The sequence below is a fragment of the Diabrotica virgifera genome, chromosome 9 (genome assembly GCF_917563875.1).
Source record: "Diabrotica virgifera virgifera chromosome 9, PGI_DIABVI_V3a".
Taxonomy (NCBI): domain Eukaryota; kingdom Metazoa; phylum Arthropoda; class Insecta; order Coleoptera; family Chrysomelidae; genus Diabrotica; species Diabrotica virgifera.
Genome location: NC_065451.1, coordinates 214,172,126 through 214,188,515, shown reverse-complemented (window position 1 = coordinate 214,188,515; position 16,390 = coordinate 214,172,126). Strand labels below are relative to the sequence as shown.

At 30.5% G+C, this 16,390-nt stretch overlaps 1 protein-coding gene across 1 annotated transcript; it reads right to left on the bottom strand.

The window, feature by feature from the left end:
* Window positions 1-234: 234 nt before the first annotated feature.
* On the bottom strand, window positions 235-15,420 carry LOC126892687 (uncharacterized). Its single transcript, XM_050662324.1, has 2 exons — window positions 15,313-15,420; window positions 235-884 (listed from the first exon to the last, which is right to left on the bottom strand). Exons 1-2 carry the CDS (start codon window positions 15,322-15,324, stop codon window positions 363-365), a joined length of 534 nt encoding a protein of 177 aa, XP_050518281.1. The 5' UTR covers window positions 15,325-15,420; the 3' UTR covers window positions 235-362.
* Between the last annotated feature and the right edge of the window lie 970 nt (window positions 15,421-16,390).

The following is a 16,390-nucleotide window of genomic DNA, read 5'->3' as shown; positions in this document are numbered from 1 at the left end:
AAAAAATTGATGTTTCGATTTTTCGATCTCCACTCCGGAAATATTTAATTTAATTTTTGCCTCTCTTCAATTCCATCACTTTCTAGATTCTATTAGAGTTTCCTCTACAGATAACTCAATTCCTACAGTTTTTTCTAGTTGAGTATTTCTTCTAGTGTTTTATTGAGTTTTGTGCTTGGAATTTTGTCCTTAAATAAATCATATTTTGCCATTAAAATTCAATAACCAAAAATATATTTTTAACTTTTTATTAACAAAACAACATAAAAAATATAAAACATAACAAAAAACAACATTATAACAAAAACAACAACAACAACAACAACTATCACAATAATAATTTAAAACCAGTACAATTTTTCTCAGTGGTGATGTTTGTCAAATCCACTATGGCTCTTCTTCGTTTCCTGATAAAAATGCTTGTATACAGGAACATGGACTGGATAAGGCTTATCGATGTATACAGGATAGTGTTTTTCTAGAACAACGGTGTAAGGTTTCTTGATGTATACCGGTACTAGCTTGTTTACATGAATTGGAATCTTCTTCTCTATTTCCTGCGGTACCAACTTATAGATGGGTACTGCTACAGGTGTTGGTACCGACACCTGTACAGGATAAGGCTGTGGTACAGGTACTTTGACAACTTGCGGCACGGGTACACCCACTGGGTGCGGTTGAGGTACTCCCGTTTTCTTGACCACTGGGATATGGACTGGTTTGGTGTGTTCTATCGTGTTAGTTGGGGTGTAATCATATTTGTGTTCGACTGAAGGCTCGGCTGGGGCACCCCATCCGTGACTTTCTCCAAAATCGCCGAGGCCGTGCTCGTCGAAGCTGGCAAGAGTCGTTTTGAGGACGAGGAGTACAACAACTGTCACTTGCTGCAACAAAATCAATAATTAGTTTACAGAAGAATTATTAGATACTGGTTAAATTATTATATAATAGAGTCTAGGAGAAATGACAACTGCGATGTGTATGCATGTTTCATTGATTCCGAGAAAGCATTTGACGAAGTACCAGATGGGAAACTAATCGATACCCTTAAAGCATCAGGACTCGATGGTAAGGATATAAGACTGATTTTAAACTTATCTCCAACAACAACTAACCGTGCGATTCTATAATGACCTTGGACGAATCAGAAGATGGAATGGTAGTAAATGGCTAACTTATAAACAATATTAGATATGCAGACGACACAATGTTGCTGGCAGATAGAGCGCAGTGACTCCAAAGGATGATGGATAATGTTCATATCCGTTAATGTTACAAACATGTAACAAATACGACCTAAAACTAAATTTGGAAGAAGACAAAAATAATGAGCATTAGCAAGAACGTCAACATAAACTCCCAAATTACAATAAGCGATACACCGTTAGACAAAGTGGAAGAAATTTGCTATTTGAGCTACAACAATAAGGATACCAGGGATCATAGCTACGAAATAACATCTCGTATTGAAAATCCAGAAGTTCTGTTAACCGTCTTAGGAAGATTCTCTGCAACTTACCTGTAAGTATCAACACAAGCATATGAATTCTTAGATATTAGGTTTTTAGTTCCTCCTGTATATACAGAGTAAAAACCTAAATTCTTACAGAAGGTGCTGGAGGCATTTGAAATGTGGTTGTACTGACGTATGTTAAGGGACTCATATTTACACACCATACAATTAACATAACTATTCCCCAGAGGCTAAGAAAAGACAAAGAAATTATTAACACCGTAAACAACATAAAATTGGCTTACTGAACCATATTATGCATAATTATAAACATCGACTTCTACAGTTGATTCTGCAAGGCAAAGTCGACGACAATAGAGCCCCTCAACGTATAGTCCAGAGAAATAAGATTTTCTCGTGACACATCCCCCTCCAGGCCGAAACCAAATTTTTTGAGTAGTATGGATATCTATATTAATAACCTTTATGTTTCCTGCAGCCGATTTTGATGATATACATAGTTATAAACAAATAAAGATCAAAAAACGGTAAATTTTCGCTATTTTCGTCTATAACCAAAAAGTTAAGCATTTTAAACAAATTTGAGAGTAAGAAACTCATAAATCGTCTAAAAAATTTCAATATGGCGTTCGCTAAATATGTCTATCCTTATTGGTTGCTAGAAAATTGCAAAATAAATTATAAACTTCGAGTTTTTATAAATATTCATAACTTATGTAAAAATTAACTTAGAACCTTCTTATTACACGAATTGCTGAGACTTCTGGTGCTTAAATTATATTTTAAATTTCAAAGCAATTGGTCAAATAGTTTAAAAGTTATTTAATTATTTATCCCAAATTCATTTTTTTTGCAACACTATAAGTCAGAAAATTATGAGGTTATAGTAATACTTTTGACAGTTTATGGAAGAAGAACATTTATGCTATTGACTTAATTAAAAAAAATGACAAAAATAATTTTAAACAGTGTAAAATTATTTTGCAAAAACGTTACCCGTAGAAAAATTATTTTTCATATTTGGAAAGACTGAATTTTTATACACGTTTAGAAAGAAAAATAATTGTCTAGGACAATTAGGGACGAAGTTAGCCCCCCTTTTTTTAATTCACATGTTTTTGCAAAATAATTTTGCAGTATTAAGAATGATTTTTTGTCATTTTTTTTTAATTAAATTGATAGTATAAATCTTCTTTCATAAATTATCCAAAGTATTAGTGTAACTTCATCATTTTCTGACTTGTTGCAAAAAAAAATTAATTTGGGATAAACAAGTTAAATACCTTTTAAACTATTTGACCAATTGCTTTAAAATTTAGGGTATGATTTAAGCAAGTAATAAGAACGTTCTAAGTTAATTTTTACATAAGTTATGAATATTTATAAAAACTCAAAATTTATTTATTTTGCAATTCTCTAAGCAACCAATAAGGAGAGACATATTCAGCGAACCCCATATTGAAGTTTTTTATACGATTTATGAGTTTCTCACTCTCAAATTTGTTTAAAATACTTAACTTTTTGGTAATAGAAGAAAAAAGCGAAAATTTACCGTTTTTTAATCTTCATTTGTTTATACCTATGTATATCATCAAAATCGGCTGCAGGAAACATTATTGGTTATTATTATAGATGTCCATACTACTCAAAAAATTTGGTTTCGGCCTGGAGGGGGTTGCGTCACCAACAGGATATTTTTTTTTCCTTATTTCTCTGAACTAGTAGACGTATATCATGGCTGGCCAGTTTTAGGTAATGGACTAGTCTTACTTCAACTGATCTATTTCGAGCTTCTGTGAATAGAATAAGATGGGTCAATGTGGTCGCCAACATCACTAGAAGGCAATTTCAGTAGAAGAATAGTCAAAGAGAGAATAGTGGGCACAAAGAGAAATAGTCTGCAGAGAAGATATGGAGATATGGATTTGTGGTTGAGGGCAGAGTAGATGGTAAAAGAACATAGACGTTAATATTTTCATATTAAGAACAATGTTACTTATAATTATAAAAAAAAAATTTAATTTGAAAAAAAAAATTAGGCGGTAAACAGCTTTAGTACTAATATTTACGCGATGTCAATTCAGCAATATCAACTCTGAAAGTCGTGAGCAATAGTAAAAATGTTAATTTATACAAAAAACGCCTTTGTTATCTTTTGCTTCAGTCAGGTATAAATAATTAGAGCGCTGCGCTAGTAGATTTGCCTTTCATATTTAATCAAGAATCTGAAAAAAATGTTTAATTTCTTTGTTACATTCTTCGACTTTCATTATAAAACGTACGAGGTCAAGCGTGACGCCTTTATCATCAACTTACATCTGCGACAAGTCAATCAATATAACATTTCCCTTTCTAAAATTTATTTTTTGACTTAATAAATAAAATGATTTGCATTAGAGCGTTTCGTTATGCAAGAATTAACAAGCTTTTTCTCTCCTAAAATTTTTGTTTAGTTTGTTTTATATCTGCTTTACAATGTAGACCAACTGGGGATAGAATATTGTCAACTACAGTTACAACTTCTAAGTAGAAAACAAAAGGTATAACAATGGAAGATAGGTTTGCGACTATAAAAATTTATTTTCAGAACAATATGATAAAGATAAGCCAAAGAACAACGACACTGTACAAAAATAAACGTAGAAAAAAGAGAATGTAGGACAAGCAATAAGAGCATTTAAATATAATGGATGTAATTGAAGGCCAGCAAATGAGAAAGAAAAAGAATCGGTAGTACCTATCAGTACTGACAATGAACTTTTTACTCTTCTTTATTCCAGGGTCTTGTTATGACTTTCACTCTTTTGAGAAATTTTACTTAGCTAGTTTGGATTGTAGATTACATATTTCTCTTTCTTTTCTCTTCCATGTCTCTTTCTCTAAAAGTACAAAATCAAAAGCAAATGTCAATAGAGAGGAACTCAAAGCTATCGTATCTCTAAAAGAAGGTGAGTCCGAAATAATATTACCAGCTGGCAAACGCAACGTCACAGTAATTATGGACAAAAGTCAATATCACGAGATTGGTCACAAATGGGCCTCATACAAAATTTAACACGGATCCACCCAAATCACTGGAAAACAAAATATACACTGATCAAAACGAAAAAGGAGCCATTTATAAAGACGTTCGTAGTTTTGAAGTAATTATTTTTATGATTATATTATTTTTATTTAATTATATCTAAAACTTTTTGCTATAAATTTAGCCAAGTTTTTGTTAATAAACTATAAAATTTCTTTTAAAAAAAATAAAAAGTAGTCCAGAAAGCCACTGCGCATCCGCTAGGAAAAATAATCTAATTCGGATTTTTTGCATAATCTTACTCAAAAAGGACTCCTTTTAACAAATTTGCATGTTGCCAGGACCAAAAGGTGGTCAAAAATTTTTTAAACGTTTTTTTTGTTTTTTTCTTAAAATAATTTTTTTGCATAAAAAAGTTTTTTTAGGTTTTTTGGATCATTCCAAACAGAAAAGGTCTTTAGTGACTTTTCTCTAAAAATGATAGTTTTTGACATATAAGCGATTAAAAATTGAAAAATTGCGAAATCGGCCATTTTTAACCCTCAAAAACTATGTGAAAAACTAAAAATTTGAATGTTGCCAAGGTAGGTAGATATTCGTTAAACATCGATTGATGAAATCCCGAAGAGTTTTTTGCAATACAATATTCAAAACTCCTTTGTTTTTTAATTGCTAATCAAGCGTGCGCGACACTATTTTCCACCGACAGTATGGTGCAAATGAAAGGAATAAATTCGTTATTTCGTAAACCGGCGACTTTAAGGAAAAATATCGAAACAGGTCGATTTTTATTTTGAAGTTATGATATTGTGGCATATATGGTGTACTAGTGACGTCATCCGTATGGGCGTGATGACGTAATAGATGATTTTTTTAAATGAGAATAGGGGTCGTGTGGTAGCTCATTTGAAATGTTCTTCAATTCTCTATTCAGTAATGTAAATATTTACATAATTATTTATACAGGGTGTCCTTCTACTTCTTTTGTGTCAGATAATTTAATTTAATAAAAAAAATTTTGGACACCCTGTATAAATAATTATGTAAATGTTTATATTACTGAATAGAGAACTGAAGAACCTTTCAAATGAGCTAGCACACGACCCCTATTCTTATTTAAAAAAATCATCGATTACGTCATCACGTCCAGATGGATGACGTCACTAGTATACCATATATGCCACAATATCATAAATTAAAAATAAAAATCGACATGTTTCGGGATGTTTCCTTAAAGTCGCCGGTTGACGAAATAACGAATTTATTCCTTTCATTTGCACCATAATGTCGGTGGAAAATAGTGTCGTGCACGCTTGATTAGCAATTAAAAAACAAAGGAGTTTTGAATATTGTATTGCAAAAAACTCTTCGGGATTTCATCAACCGATGTTTAAAGAATATCTAACTGCCTTGGCAACATTCAAATTTTCAGTTTTTATTATAGTTTTTGAGGGTTAAAAATGGCCGATTTCGCAATTTTTCAATTTTTAATCGCTTATATGTCAAAAACTATCATTTTTAGAGAAAAGTCACTAAAGACCTTTTCTGTTTGAAATTATCCAAAAAACCTAAAAAAAAATTTTTTCCATGCAATAAAAATAATTTTAGGAAAAAAACAAAAAAAAACGTTTAAAAAATTTTTGACCACCTTTTGGTCCTGGCAACATGCAAATTTGTTAAAAGAACTCCTTTTTGAGTAAGATTGTGAAGAAAATCCGAATTATAATATTTTTCCTAGCGGACGCGCAGTGGCTTTCTGGACTAAAGTGATAAATGCGAAAAATTCGATTCATTTTTTTGATAGCACCGTTGATAAACATTATTTAAAACAAAACTAATAGCATATATGGACTATACTGACTCGCCGAACTTCTACACAACGTCCAGGTATGCTTTCAATCACATTTCGAATAATTTCTTGACCTAGTTGTTCCCATTCTTCCACCAGAACTTCATCGACATGTTTTAGGTTTCTTAGTGGCTGACGATCCTTCAAGCGCTTTCCCAGTATATCTCAATTGTTTTCAATGGGATATAAATCTGGACTCATCGATGGCCACTCCATAACCTGAATATTGTGGGTAATCAAATAATTTTGCGCTATCCTGGCCACGTGCGGTCTCGTGCATTATCGTGTTGAAGAATAAATTCTGGACCCATATTTTCAGCAAATGGGACATGTGGTTCAAGAAAGTCGTTAATGTACCGCTCTGCTGTCATCGCCCCTGGCCGAATAACTACTAGTTCCGACCAACCATTTAAAGTTATCCCATCCCAAACCATAATCGAACCCAAAAGCCTGGGTTTCTTAAATTGTGGAATTCAAAAAGCGCTCGCCTGGTCTTCTACAGACTCTAACACATCCATCAACATGATCTAAAAGAAATTTGAACTCGTCAGTAAGCATCACGTTACTCCATTGTGCCTTGGTCCAATTCATGTGTTCTTCTACAAACAAGCGTCTAGTTCTACGATGTGCAGGGGCAAAGGAGGTACTCTAGCTGGCCTTTTTGCTTTCAACCCATGTTCGTGAACCGATTACGTGTAGTTTAAGTATTTATTTTTGTACCTGTAGTTTCTATCAGCTCATTTTTTAGCATTCGAGCAGTACTTCGACGATTTTTGATGGCCCATAGTTGTAAAGATCGATCCTCTCTAGCTGTAGTTGCCTTGTACGATGCTCATAAGGTTGTCTTCTAATAGCTCCATACATTTTATGCCTGGTCCAGACTCCATTTATCTCAGCACGACTAGTTTTTAACATTTCTTCTGTACGGCGTCTTGAGTAGCTTTCTTCAATTAAGTTATTGCCCTAGCAATTTGAATTTTTGTGAGATACACTCTACGTCTTCGGGGCCTTTTAAGCACATCAAAATCCATCAATAATTCCTAATATATTTAATGTAAATATCGCCAGAAAGTCAATAACGGAATAAATGTGATTCCAAAATCTTATCAAGTTTAGCTTCTTTATTGAATACAAAAAAAAAATAAGATAAGAAACGTGTTTTTTTCTATCATTTTAAAAAACTATATGTGTCTACTGGGTGAACGTATATATTTAAGTTCCTACCTAATGTAATAAATAATGTACATTAAATTAAGTTAGTGGCTCCTTTTTCATTTTGATCAGTGTATACAGGGTGCGCCAAACCTCTGGTTTTCTTTGATTACGGCTAAACTATGAGATATACAAAAAATGTTTATAACAAAACTAATGTGTATCAAAGAGGTCTATATTCTAAAATTCTTTTTGATTATACAGGGTGAGTCAGAACGACGGTATGAACTAAAGTTGTATTTTTTTAAATGGAACACCCTGTATATTAAATCATTTTTGAATATATTATTTAAAAATATGAAAAATTTGAAAAAAAGGTCTTATAGGCCTAAAGTTAATAATTTTCGAAATATTTAAATATTTAAGTTTCCAAGGAAATAAAAATTTAAGTGATAGGTCAAAATGTTTTAAAATATAGTGTTATTTTTAAATAATTTAATATTTTTTACTTTTAGCCATAAAATATACAGTGTGATCACTATTTGCAAATACAAAATTTTCTCATTTTTTTTAAATGGGACACCCTATATATTAGTTTTGAATTTTGTAGTAAACATTACAACCTTTCTTTTGGTATAAGGTTGTATGTACCTAGCATGTTTCGTTTTGTAGATATTTTAAAAAAACTATAGATTTTACGTTTTAGCGGATTTTTTATTTAAAAAATTTTTTGCAAAAAAATAATTATAATCTGGTTTTAGAAACATACACTAAAATATAAAATATGAAAATAAAAACGTAATTAAAGATTAAAATAAATCGTATGCTAGTACAATTCAATTGAATTTAATAACTTTAAATTATTTTACAAAAAATATTTTACCATATTAATAAATGCATAAATTAGTTACTAAATTAAATAAACAACCAAATTTTAAATCAACCGTAGTAATTTTTCTACTACAGAAACTTTCCTGTACCAAATTAATTGTTAGTTAAATTGTATTTAGTTAAACTTTTAATTTACCTTTTAAATTTACTTAAATACATCTTGAGAATATAAAAATTATTATAAAGTATGCTTTGAAACAAATGAATGTTAAATCTACCAGCCAAATTATTTATTAATATAAATAGTATTTACTGGTGTCACAAAAGCTGGTAATACTTTTGTAGTTGAAATTTTTGTAACAATTTTTTATATTTAAAATTTTAATTTTTTAACCGAAAAATTTTTGGATATGACATTTGTTTTGGGCGAAACCATTAGAAATTATTACCAGCTTTTGTGACACGAGTAGGTACATAGATACAATTTACTTCTTAGTATACTTCCATAACGTTCATTTGTTTCAAAGCATACTTTATACGTTCTCAAGATGTAGGTAAATTAAAAAGTTATTAACTGATCTTACTCGTAAATACAATATAGGTAACTAACAATTAATTTGGTGCAGGAAAGTTGCTGCGGTAGAAGAATTACTACTACTGTTGATTTAAAATTTGGTTGTTTATTTAATTTAGTAACTAATTTATGCATTCATTAATATGGTAAAATATTTTTTGTAAAATAATTTAAAGTTATTAAATTCAATTGAATTGTACTAGCATACGATTTATTTTAATCTTTAATTACGTTTTTATTTTCATATTTTATATTTTAGTGTATATTTCTAAAACCAGATTATAATTATTTTTTTTGCAAAAAAATTTTTAAATAAAAAAACCGCAAAAACGTAAAATCTATAGTTTTTTTAAAATATCTACAAAACGAAACATGCTAGGTACATACAACCTTATACCAAAAGAAAGGTTGTAATATTTACTACAAAACGCAAAACTAATATACAGGGTGTCCCATTTTAAAAAAATGAGAAAATTTTGTATTTGCAAATAGTGATGACACTGTATATTTTATGGCTAAAAGTAAAAAATATTAAATTATTTAAAAATAACACTATATTTTAAAAACTTTGACATATCACCTAAATTTTTATTTTGCTTAATATTTTATTTTTCTCAATAAAAATGTAAATATTTCGAAAATTATTAACTTCAGGCCTATAAGACTTTATACAAATTTTTCATATTTTTAAATAATATATTCAAAAATGATTAAATATACAGGGTGTTCCATTTAAAAAAATACAACTTTGGTTCATACCGTCGTTCTGACTCACCCTGTATATTTAAAAATAATTTTAAATTATAGACCTCTTTGATACACATTAGTTTTGGTATAAACATTTTTTTGTATATCTCATAGTTTAGCCGTAATCAAAGAAAACCAGAGGTTTGACGCACCCTGTATAAACATTTAAAAACTTAAACTTATTTAAAAACTTATTTAAAAAATAAGTGACAGACTAGGTGAATACTACATAGCTGGACACCACACTTAATGTACTTCTCAGACCAGTTTGCAGCAGCATAGCTTGCAGCAGACTGTCAAAGTTCTTCCTAGACATAATACAGCCTTTAGTATACAACATTGATTAAAAACACAACAATTCTTACAAAATCTAGCAGAAATAGATCACAGTTCCAAAAATATGCTAGTCAGTTTCGATATCCCGATTAAACATAATTCATATACAACACACAAGCGACAACTGGACAATTCAAAAATAATACGAATCAAAAATCAATGCAATAGCAAACAATTAAGAAAAATGTTTGGAAAAACAAAATGGGACAGGATGGGAAATGAAGATTTCAGACAAACGCAGAAACTTATTCCTGAGTACATTAAACAGAAGCAAATGTTCTGGTTCAGGCATATGAATAGAATGAAACGAGAAAGAATAATAAGACAAATATTAGAATTGAGAAGTAGAAGGAAAAGGATAAGGAGAAGACCCAGAAGGAAATGGATAGATCAGATTAATGAAATAGAAAAGAAATAGGTAAAACTATTGAAGAATAATTAAAGACGACGCATGGCCAAAAATAGAAATCCATTGATAACATTGGTAAAAGAAGAACCGGAATCCCGTTCCGACGCCTGAGAGGGCAAAAGGATATGAGAAGAAGAAAATGATTTCCAAGAAGATCACCACATTATTATACGACAAAATCCATAATACCTGCTTCAATAAAACCGCCTGTTTGGAAGAAAAAACTGGATAACATCGATTCTAAGGAATAATAGATAAAAATAAATAGGGAATTTCACAAGTTATAGTAAAGGCAATAACACAACACTAAAAATGATCCGAAAGGTCTTACAAGAAGGGATTCTATGAGATTTAAGAAACTACTCAGATCTACACTAAGCATCAAAATTAACGCACCACCTTAAAAATGGGACATTTTTGATGTCTCGTATTTACTAAACCTGTCGTCCGATTTTAGTTATTTTTTTAATATGTTATAGCTTTATTCTTCGAGAATATCGATGTAATAATTTTGTTGCTAAACAGATAAGTGTCATTGTATACCGGGTGTAACAATGATAGTGTGTTTTTTCCACAAAGTTTGGAACACCCTGTGGAATATTCTAGCGTATATAAAATATTGAAATTAATTTTTGATTCATTCGCTTATGTTGGATAATAAAAAGTTAGGTACTTTAACAACTAGCAACTTTCTTCATCAATACAGGGTTTTTCTAAATAAGTGCGACAAACTTTAAGGGGTAATAGGGATGTTCACTAATTTTTAAATATAGTTAAATTCAATAGATTAAAAGGTATATAAAAACGTAACAATCATAAAACTGTTTAAAAATGTATATTTTTTAAGATAAATGAGTTCATAATGTTGATTTTCTTGGAGGCTAGAAAAACGGTACCCTGCAGCAAGGCTACGGTCTGTGACGTAAGCAGTCGTAACGTCTTTGATCGACGACTAGTTTTGTATACTTATTTACTCAGTGTATTTGAATGTGCGCAGTTTTTTACGTATTTAATTATTAAAAATAAAGCCAAATAAGTGGTGTTTTGTTCCTGGGTGTGTAAATACATCAAAAAACAGTTCTGACAAGATTTTTATTACCGTTCCAGCCAATTTAAAACAGAAAAAGAAATGGTTTGTTTCAGCTAGAACTTAAAATAACTAACTTAAAGAACTAACTTAATAAAATAAACATTATAGAAGTTTTCCAGAGACTTTCGGCCCTTGGTAATAATGTAATTGTTCTTTCTGCATTTACATTTTTCAAAAATACTTATTAGTTTTCTCAGGATTCGAAAAAAATGAATGAATTTAAATAGCATTGGACCAAGATTTTGCATCTACCCCCTTAAAGAGTAAATGAAAAAGTTTCGGGACCTCAAATTTGTATTCCTTAAACTGGGATATTCCTAAAAACGTGATTCTAATAATACATACAGTAAAAGTAAACCTGGAAATAACTACATGTGTATGTAGGTATGACTTCATATTATAGGTATTAAAATCATTAATAATTTAGTGAAAAGATTGGTTGAAATGAAAATGTATAATACCCAAGTTCAAAAATATTTTTTACCTTGGAACAGTTGTCAACTCGAAATACGAAACAACCGAAATAAGATCTAGAGTTGAAAAGGACATAGCAACATTTAACAACATGCATGAGAAATATTTTCACCCATTGCGACATAATATCTCTCCCACTAAAAATGCGGCTGCTAAAATGTTATTATTTCCGGTCTTGCTATATGGCGCAGAGGCCTGGACAATAATGGAAACATTAATGAAAAAGCTAGAGGCATTCGAGATGTGGGTGTACCCACGTATCCTCAAAATATCCTGGGCGACCCACACCAACGTACAGGTATTGCGTCGAATGGGAAAACAAAAAGAAATCTCTTTTACAATTAAGAAACGAAATCTTAAATATTTCGGTCATATCATGACGCATGATAAATATCGTATACTCCAACTGATAACGCAAGGTAAAATAGAGAGCAAACGCGGACCCGGAAGAAAAGACACTCATGACTTAAAAACTTACGCCAATGATTTGGACAAAAATCGATCGAGTTATTCAGAAACGCCTCAAATGAAATTAAAATTGCCATGATGATAGCCAACGTCCACAACGGACAAGGCACATGAAGAAGAAGAAAAATATTTTTAATACACCTAACCAAGGTAAAGTAATAACCAGCCGATGTATGTATACAATATGCATGCGTACAATGCATGCATACAACTTTCTCTATTTTTTTTTTGTGGAGTATTAAGCATTTATTTTTTTAGCTTAAAGAAGACATGGAAAATTATATGGAATATACACTCAGTAAAGCTGTGGTAGATTTATTTTTTTACAAGATGCCAATAAATCATACACCATTGTTACATCTACACTCTACAGTCGGTAGTTTATACGAATCGGCTTTCTGAAAACCTTCTTCCATTTTATTTGTTTATTTTTGTAAAACCCAAAATATGTCCTTACAAACAGTCAATCCACTTTAAACTAAACAAATTCACTATAAAACTCCACTTTAACCCTGAAAAAACAAGAAGAGAACAAAATAAAATGACCTGAAACGTCAAACAGGTAAACAGTAACACTATGAGAATGGCGCGCGCTTGGGGTATGCAACTAGTGACGTCAGGCCAATAGAGAAGCGTTCTTGAAATTTAAAATAATGCTAGACTTCTAATAAAAATTTTTTATAGAAAGGCTCTTTCAATTTTGTTGAAATTTTGGACAATTATTCCTAGGGTGTTTCTTAATCGTTTTACATGTTTGAAATGACTTTTTAATTTTTTGTGAACATCATTATTCTGCATGAAGAGATAATGACCGTTTGCTTTATAAACATATGTCCGCAAATGCTTCATTTCCGAAATACGGGATGTTGAATTTTTTCTTACAAACTGATGATTTATTTATTGCTGTAAAACCAGTTGAGATATGCAAATGATATTTGTTAGGTTTTAAAAGGCAGTTATTGCGCATTTTTTGGCATACAATTAAGAATTTTACATTCACTATTGGCGTGCATACGGGTAATATGACCGGGTAATATGATACGTATGGACGCCAATGGTGAATATAAAATTCTTAATTGTATGTCAAAAATGCGCAATAACTTCCACTTAAAACCTACTAAATTTCATTTGCATATCTCAACCGGTTTTATAGCAATAAATAAATCGTCAGTTTGTAAGAAAAAATTTAACATCCCGTATCTCGGAAACGAAGCATTTGTCGGCATAATATGTTTATAAAGCCAACGGTCATTATTTTTTCATGCAGAATTACCCCTTAAAGTTTGTCGCACTTATTTAGAAAAACCCTGTATTGATGAAGAACGTTGCTAGTTGTTAAAGTACCTAACTTTTTTATTATCCAACGTAAGCGAATGAATCAAAAAGCAAAATGTTAAGAAAGACTAAGGCTACAGTTGAGTTTTAATTGCAATATTTTATATACTTAGGCTAGAATATTCCACAGGGTGTTCCAAAATTTGAGGAAAAAACACACTATCATTGTCACACCCGGTATACAATGACACTTATCTGTTTAGCAACAATAATATTACATCTATATTCTTGAAGAACAAAGCTATAACATATTTAAAAAATCACTAAAATCGGACAACAGGTTTAGGAAATACGAGACATCAAAAATGTCCCATTTTTAAGGTGGTGCGTTAATTTTGATGCTTAGTGTATTTTATACAAAAACAAAGCTAAAAACATACAGAAAAGTTCAAAAGACTGCATTTTATAAAAAAAATTGTGAATTCGATAACTTTCAGTTGGGTGAAACATCAAAATCTCTAAGTGTTAGAATATATGAGCATAAATCTTATATTAAAAATAGAGACTTTGGTGGATCCCACATATGCAAATATGCTTGAGAAATGAACAGAATACAATGGAAACATACATTAACGGTTATGAAAAAGACAAACGGCAAAAATAGAGCAAGATCTGGTTACCAATGCTTATGAGGAAGTCTGCAATAAGAATATACCGATACTAACAAGCTAATAGCAGGTCAGAGACACATCATCTTTTAGAGTTTTCAGCTACAAAATTGTAAACATGCCTATAAGACCGAGATCAAATAAATCTAATGTTAAATTTATTTTTTTCAACCGCCAAATACAAACAATTTTCATAGGTTAAGATCTACGTTCACAATTTTTATTACAGAATTTTTTAAAAACGATTTCCAAATTGGAAATGGGAACGCCGAAAAAAAAAATAAAAGTGATTGCAATTAATTGCGGTTAATCCCATCTAAGAAATATTAATTTAAGGGCGTATTCGCAAAATTTCGGCTCCAGTGCTTTTTAAATTCATTAATTTTTTTCAAATGCTGAGAAAAATAATAAGAATTTTTGAAAAATTTAAACTCAATATGAAAGATTACATTATTGTCGAGGGTCGAAAGTCTCTTAGAATAACCAAAATGTTTCTTTCGAATGAGATATTTGAATTTAAAAATCACACTAAAATCACCCTGTAACTTATCAAAATAAACATTATAGAAGTTTTTAGGGACTTTCGGACCTCGTTAATAACGTAATCTTTCATTTTGATTTTAACTTTTTTCAAAATACTTATTACTTTTCTCAGGATTAAAAAAAATGAATATGTTTAAAAAGCATTCGAGACGAAATTTTGCACCAATGCCCATAAAGTATATAAAAGTAGATATGGGAAATTATCAGACGACGATGAATATTTAAAAAAGTGAGTACTGCACATTTTAAAGAACTATTAATAGAACAAGAAAAAGCCACACTTAAGTTCAGTTAAGCTTTAAAAATATCTTTATATTGATGATCAAAAACAAACTTTTTCACAAAAACAAAAATTAGGTATTTTAGAAGTTATAAATAAATAGAGATTAATACTCACTTGGAAAAACATTATTCCAAAATATGAAACAAGTGCTATTACTAAGATGTAAAAGCGAAGTGATTAGCGAATTGCAAAACCATTTCTTTTATACTCCATAACTAAGACAAACCAGTGAAAGGTTACGTCGCTGATACACTTCCGTCAAAATGCAGATTAATTATTAGCATAGTTATTTTAAATATGGTGCATCTAGATAATATGACAGTTTTTTGATAATTTTCGCCCGTCTTTAAAAAAATCAATTAATTGGACTATTTTTTGGAGTAGAAAGCAGTCAGATGTTTGGTGAAGCGGAAAATTGAAGATACTATCAGCTGGGTATCATGTACGATAAATGTTTTTTATGATTAACATTCTTTTTTGTATGATAATTACATTACGATAGACTTAATTTAGATCTATTAGTGATTAGTGCATGCGCTTTAAAAAATCTACTTATCTTAAAATTATGTGAAAACTTATATAAAACTATATACATACATAACATGCTGAAAATGCGAGCATTATCATAATGAAAACTTTGTTTATTTTCGTATTTTAATTCATAATATGGAAAATAGCTATTATGAAAAGTAGTTTAGAATTAATAATTATGTTTTAATGTGCAATTATATCATTCTAATTTAAATGTTATGAACTACACTAAGCACCAAAATTAACGCACCACCTTAAAAATGAGACATTTTTGATGTCTTGTATTTCCTAAACCCGTTGTCCGATTTTAGTGATTTTTTTAATTTGTTATAGCTTTGTTCTTCAAGAATATCGATGTGATAATATTGTTGCTAAACAGATAAGTGTCATTGTATACCGGGTGTACCAATGATAGTGTGTTTTTTCCTGAAAGTTTAGAACACCCTGTGGAATATTCTGGCGTATATAAAATATTGAAATTAAAACTCAACTGTAGCCTTATGCTTTCTTAACATTATGCTTTTGATTCATTAGCTTTTGTTGGATAATAAAAAAGTTAGGTATTTTACAACTAGCCATGTTCTTCATCAATACAGGGGGTACTTCTAAATAAGTGCAACAAACTTTAAGGGGTAATTCTGCGTAAAAAAATAATGACCAT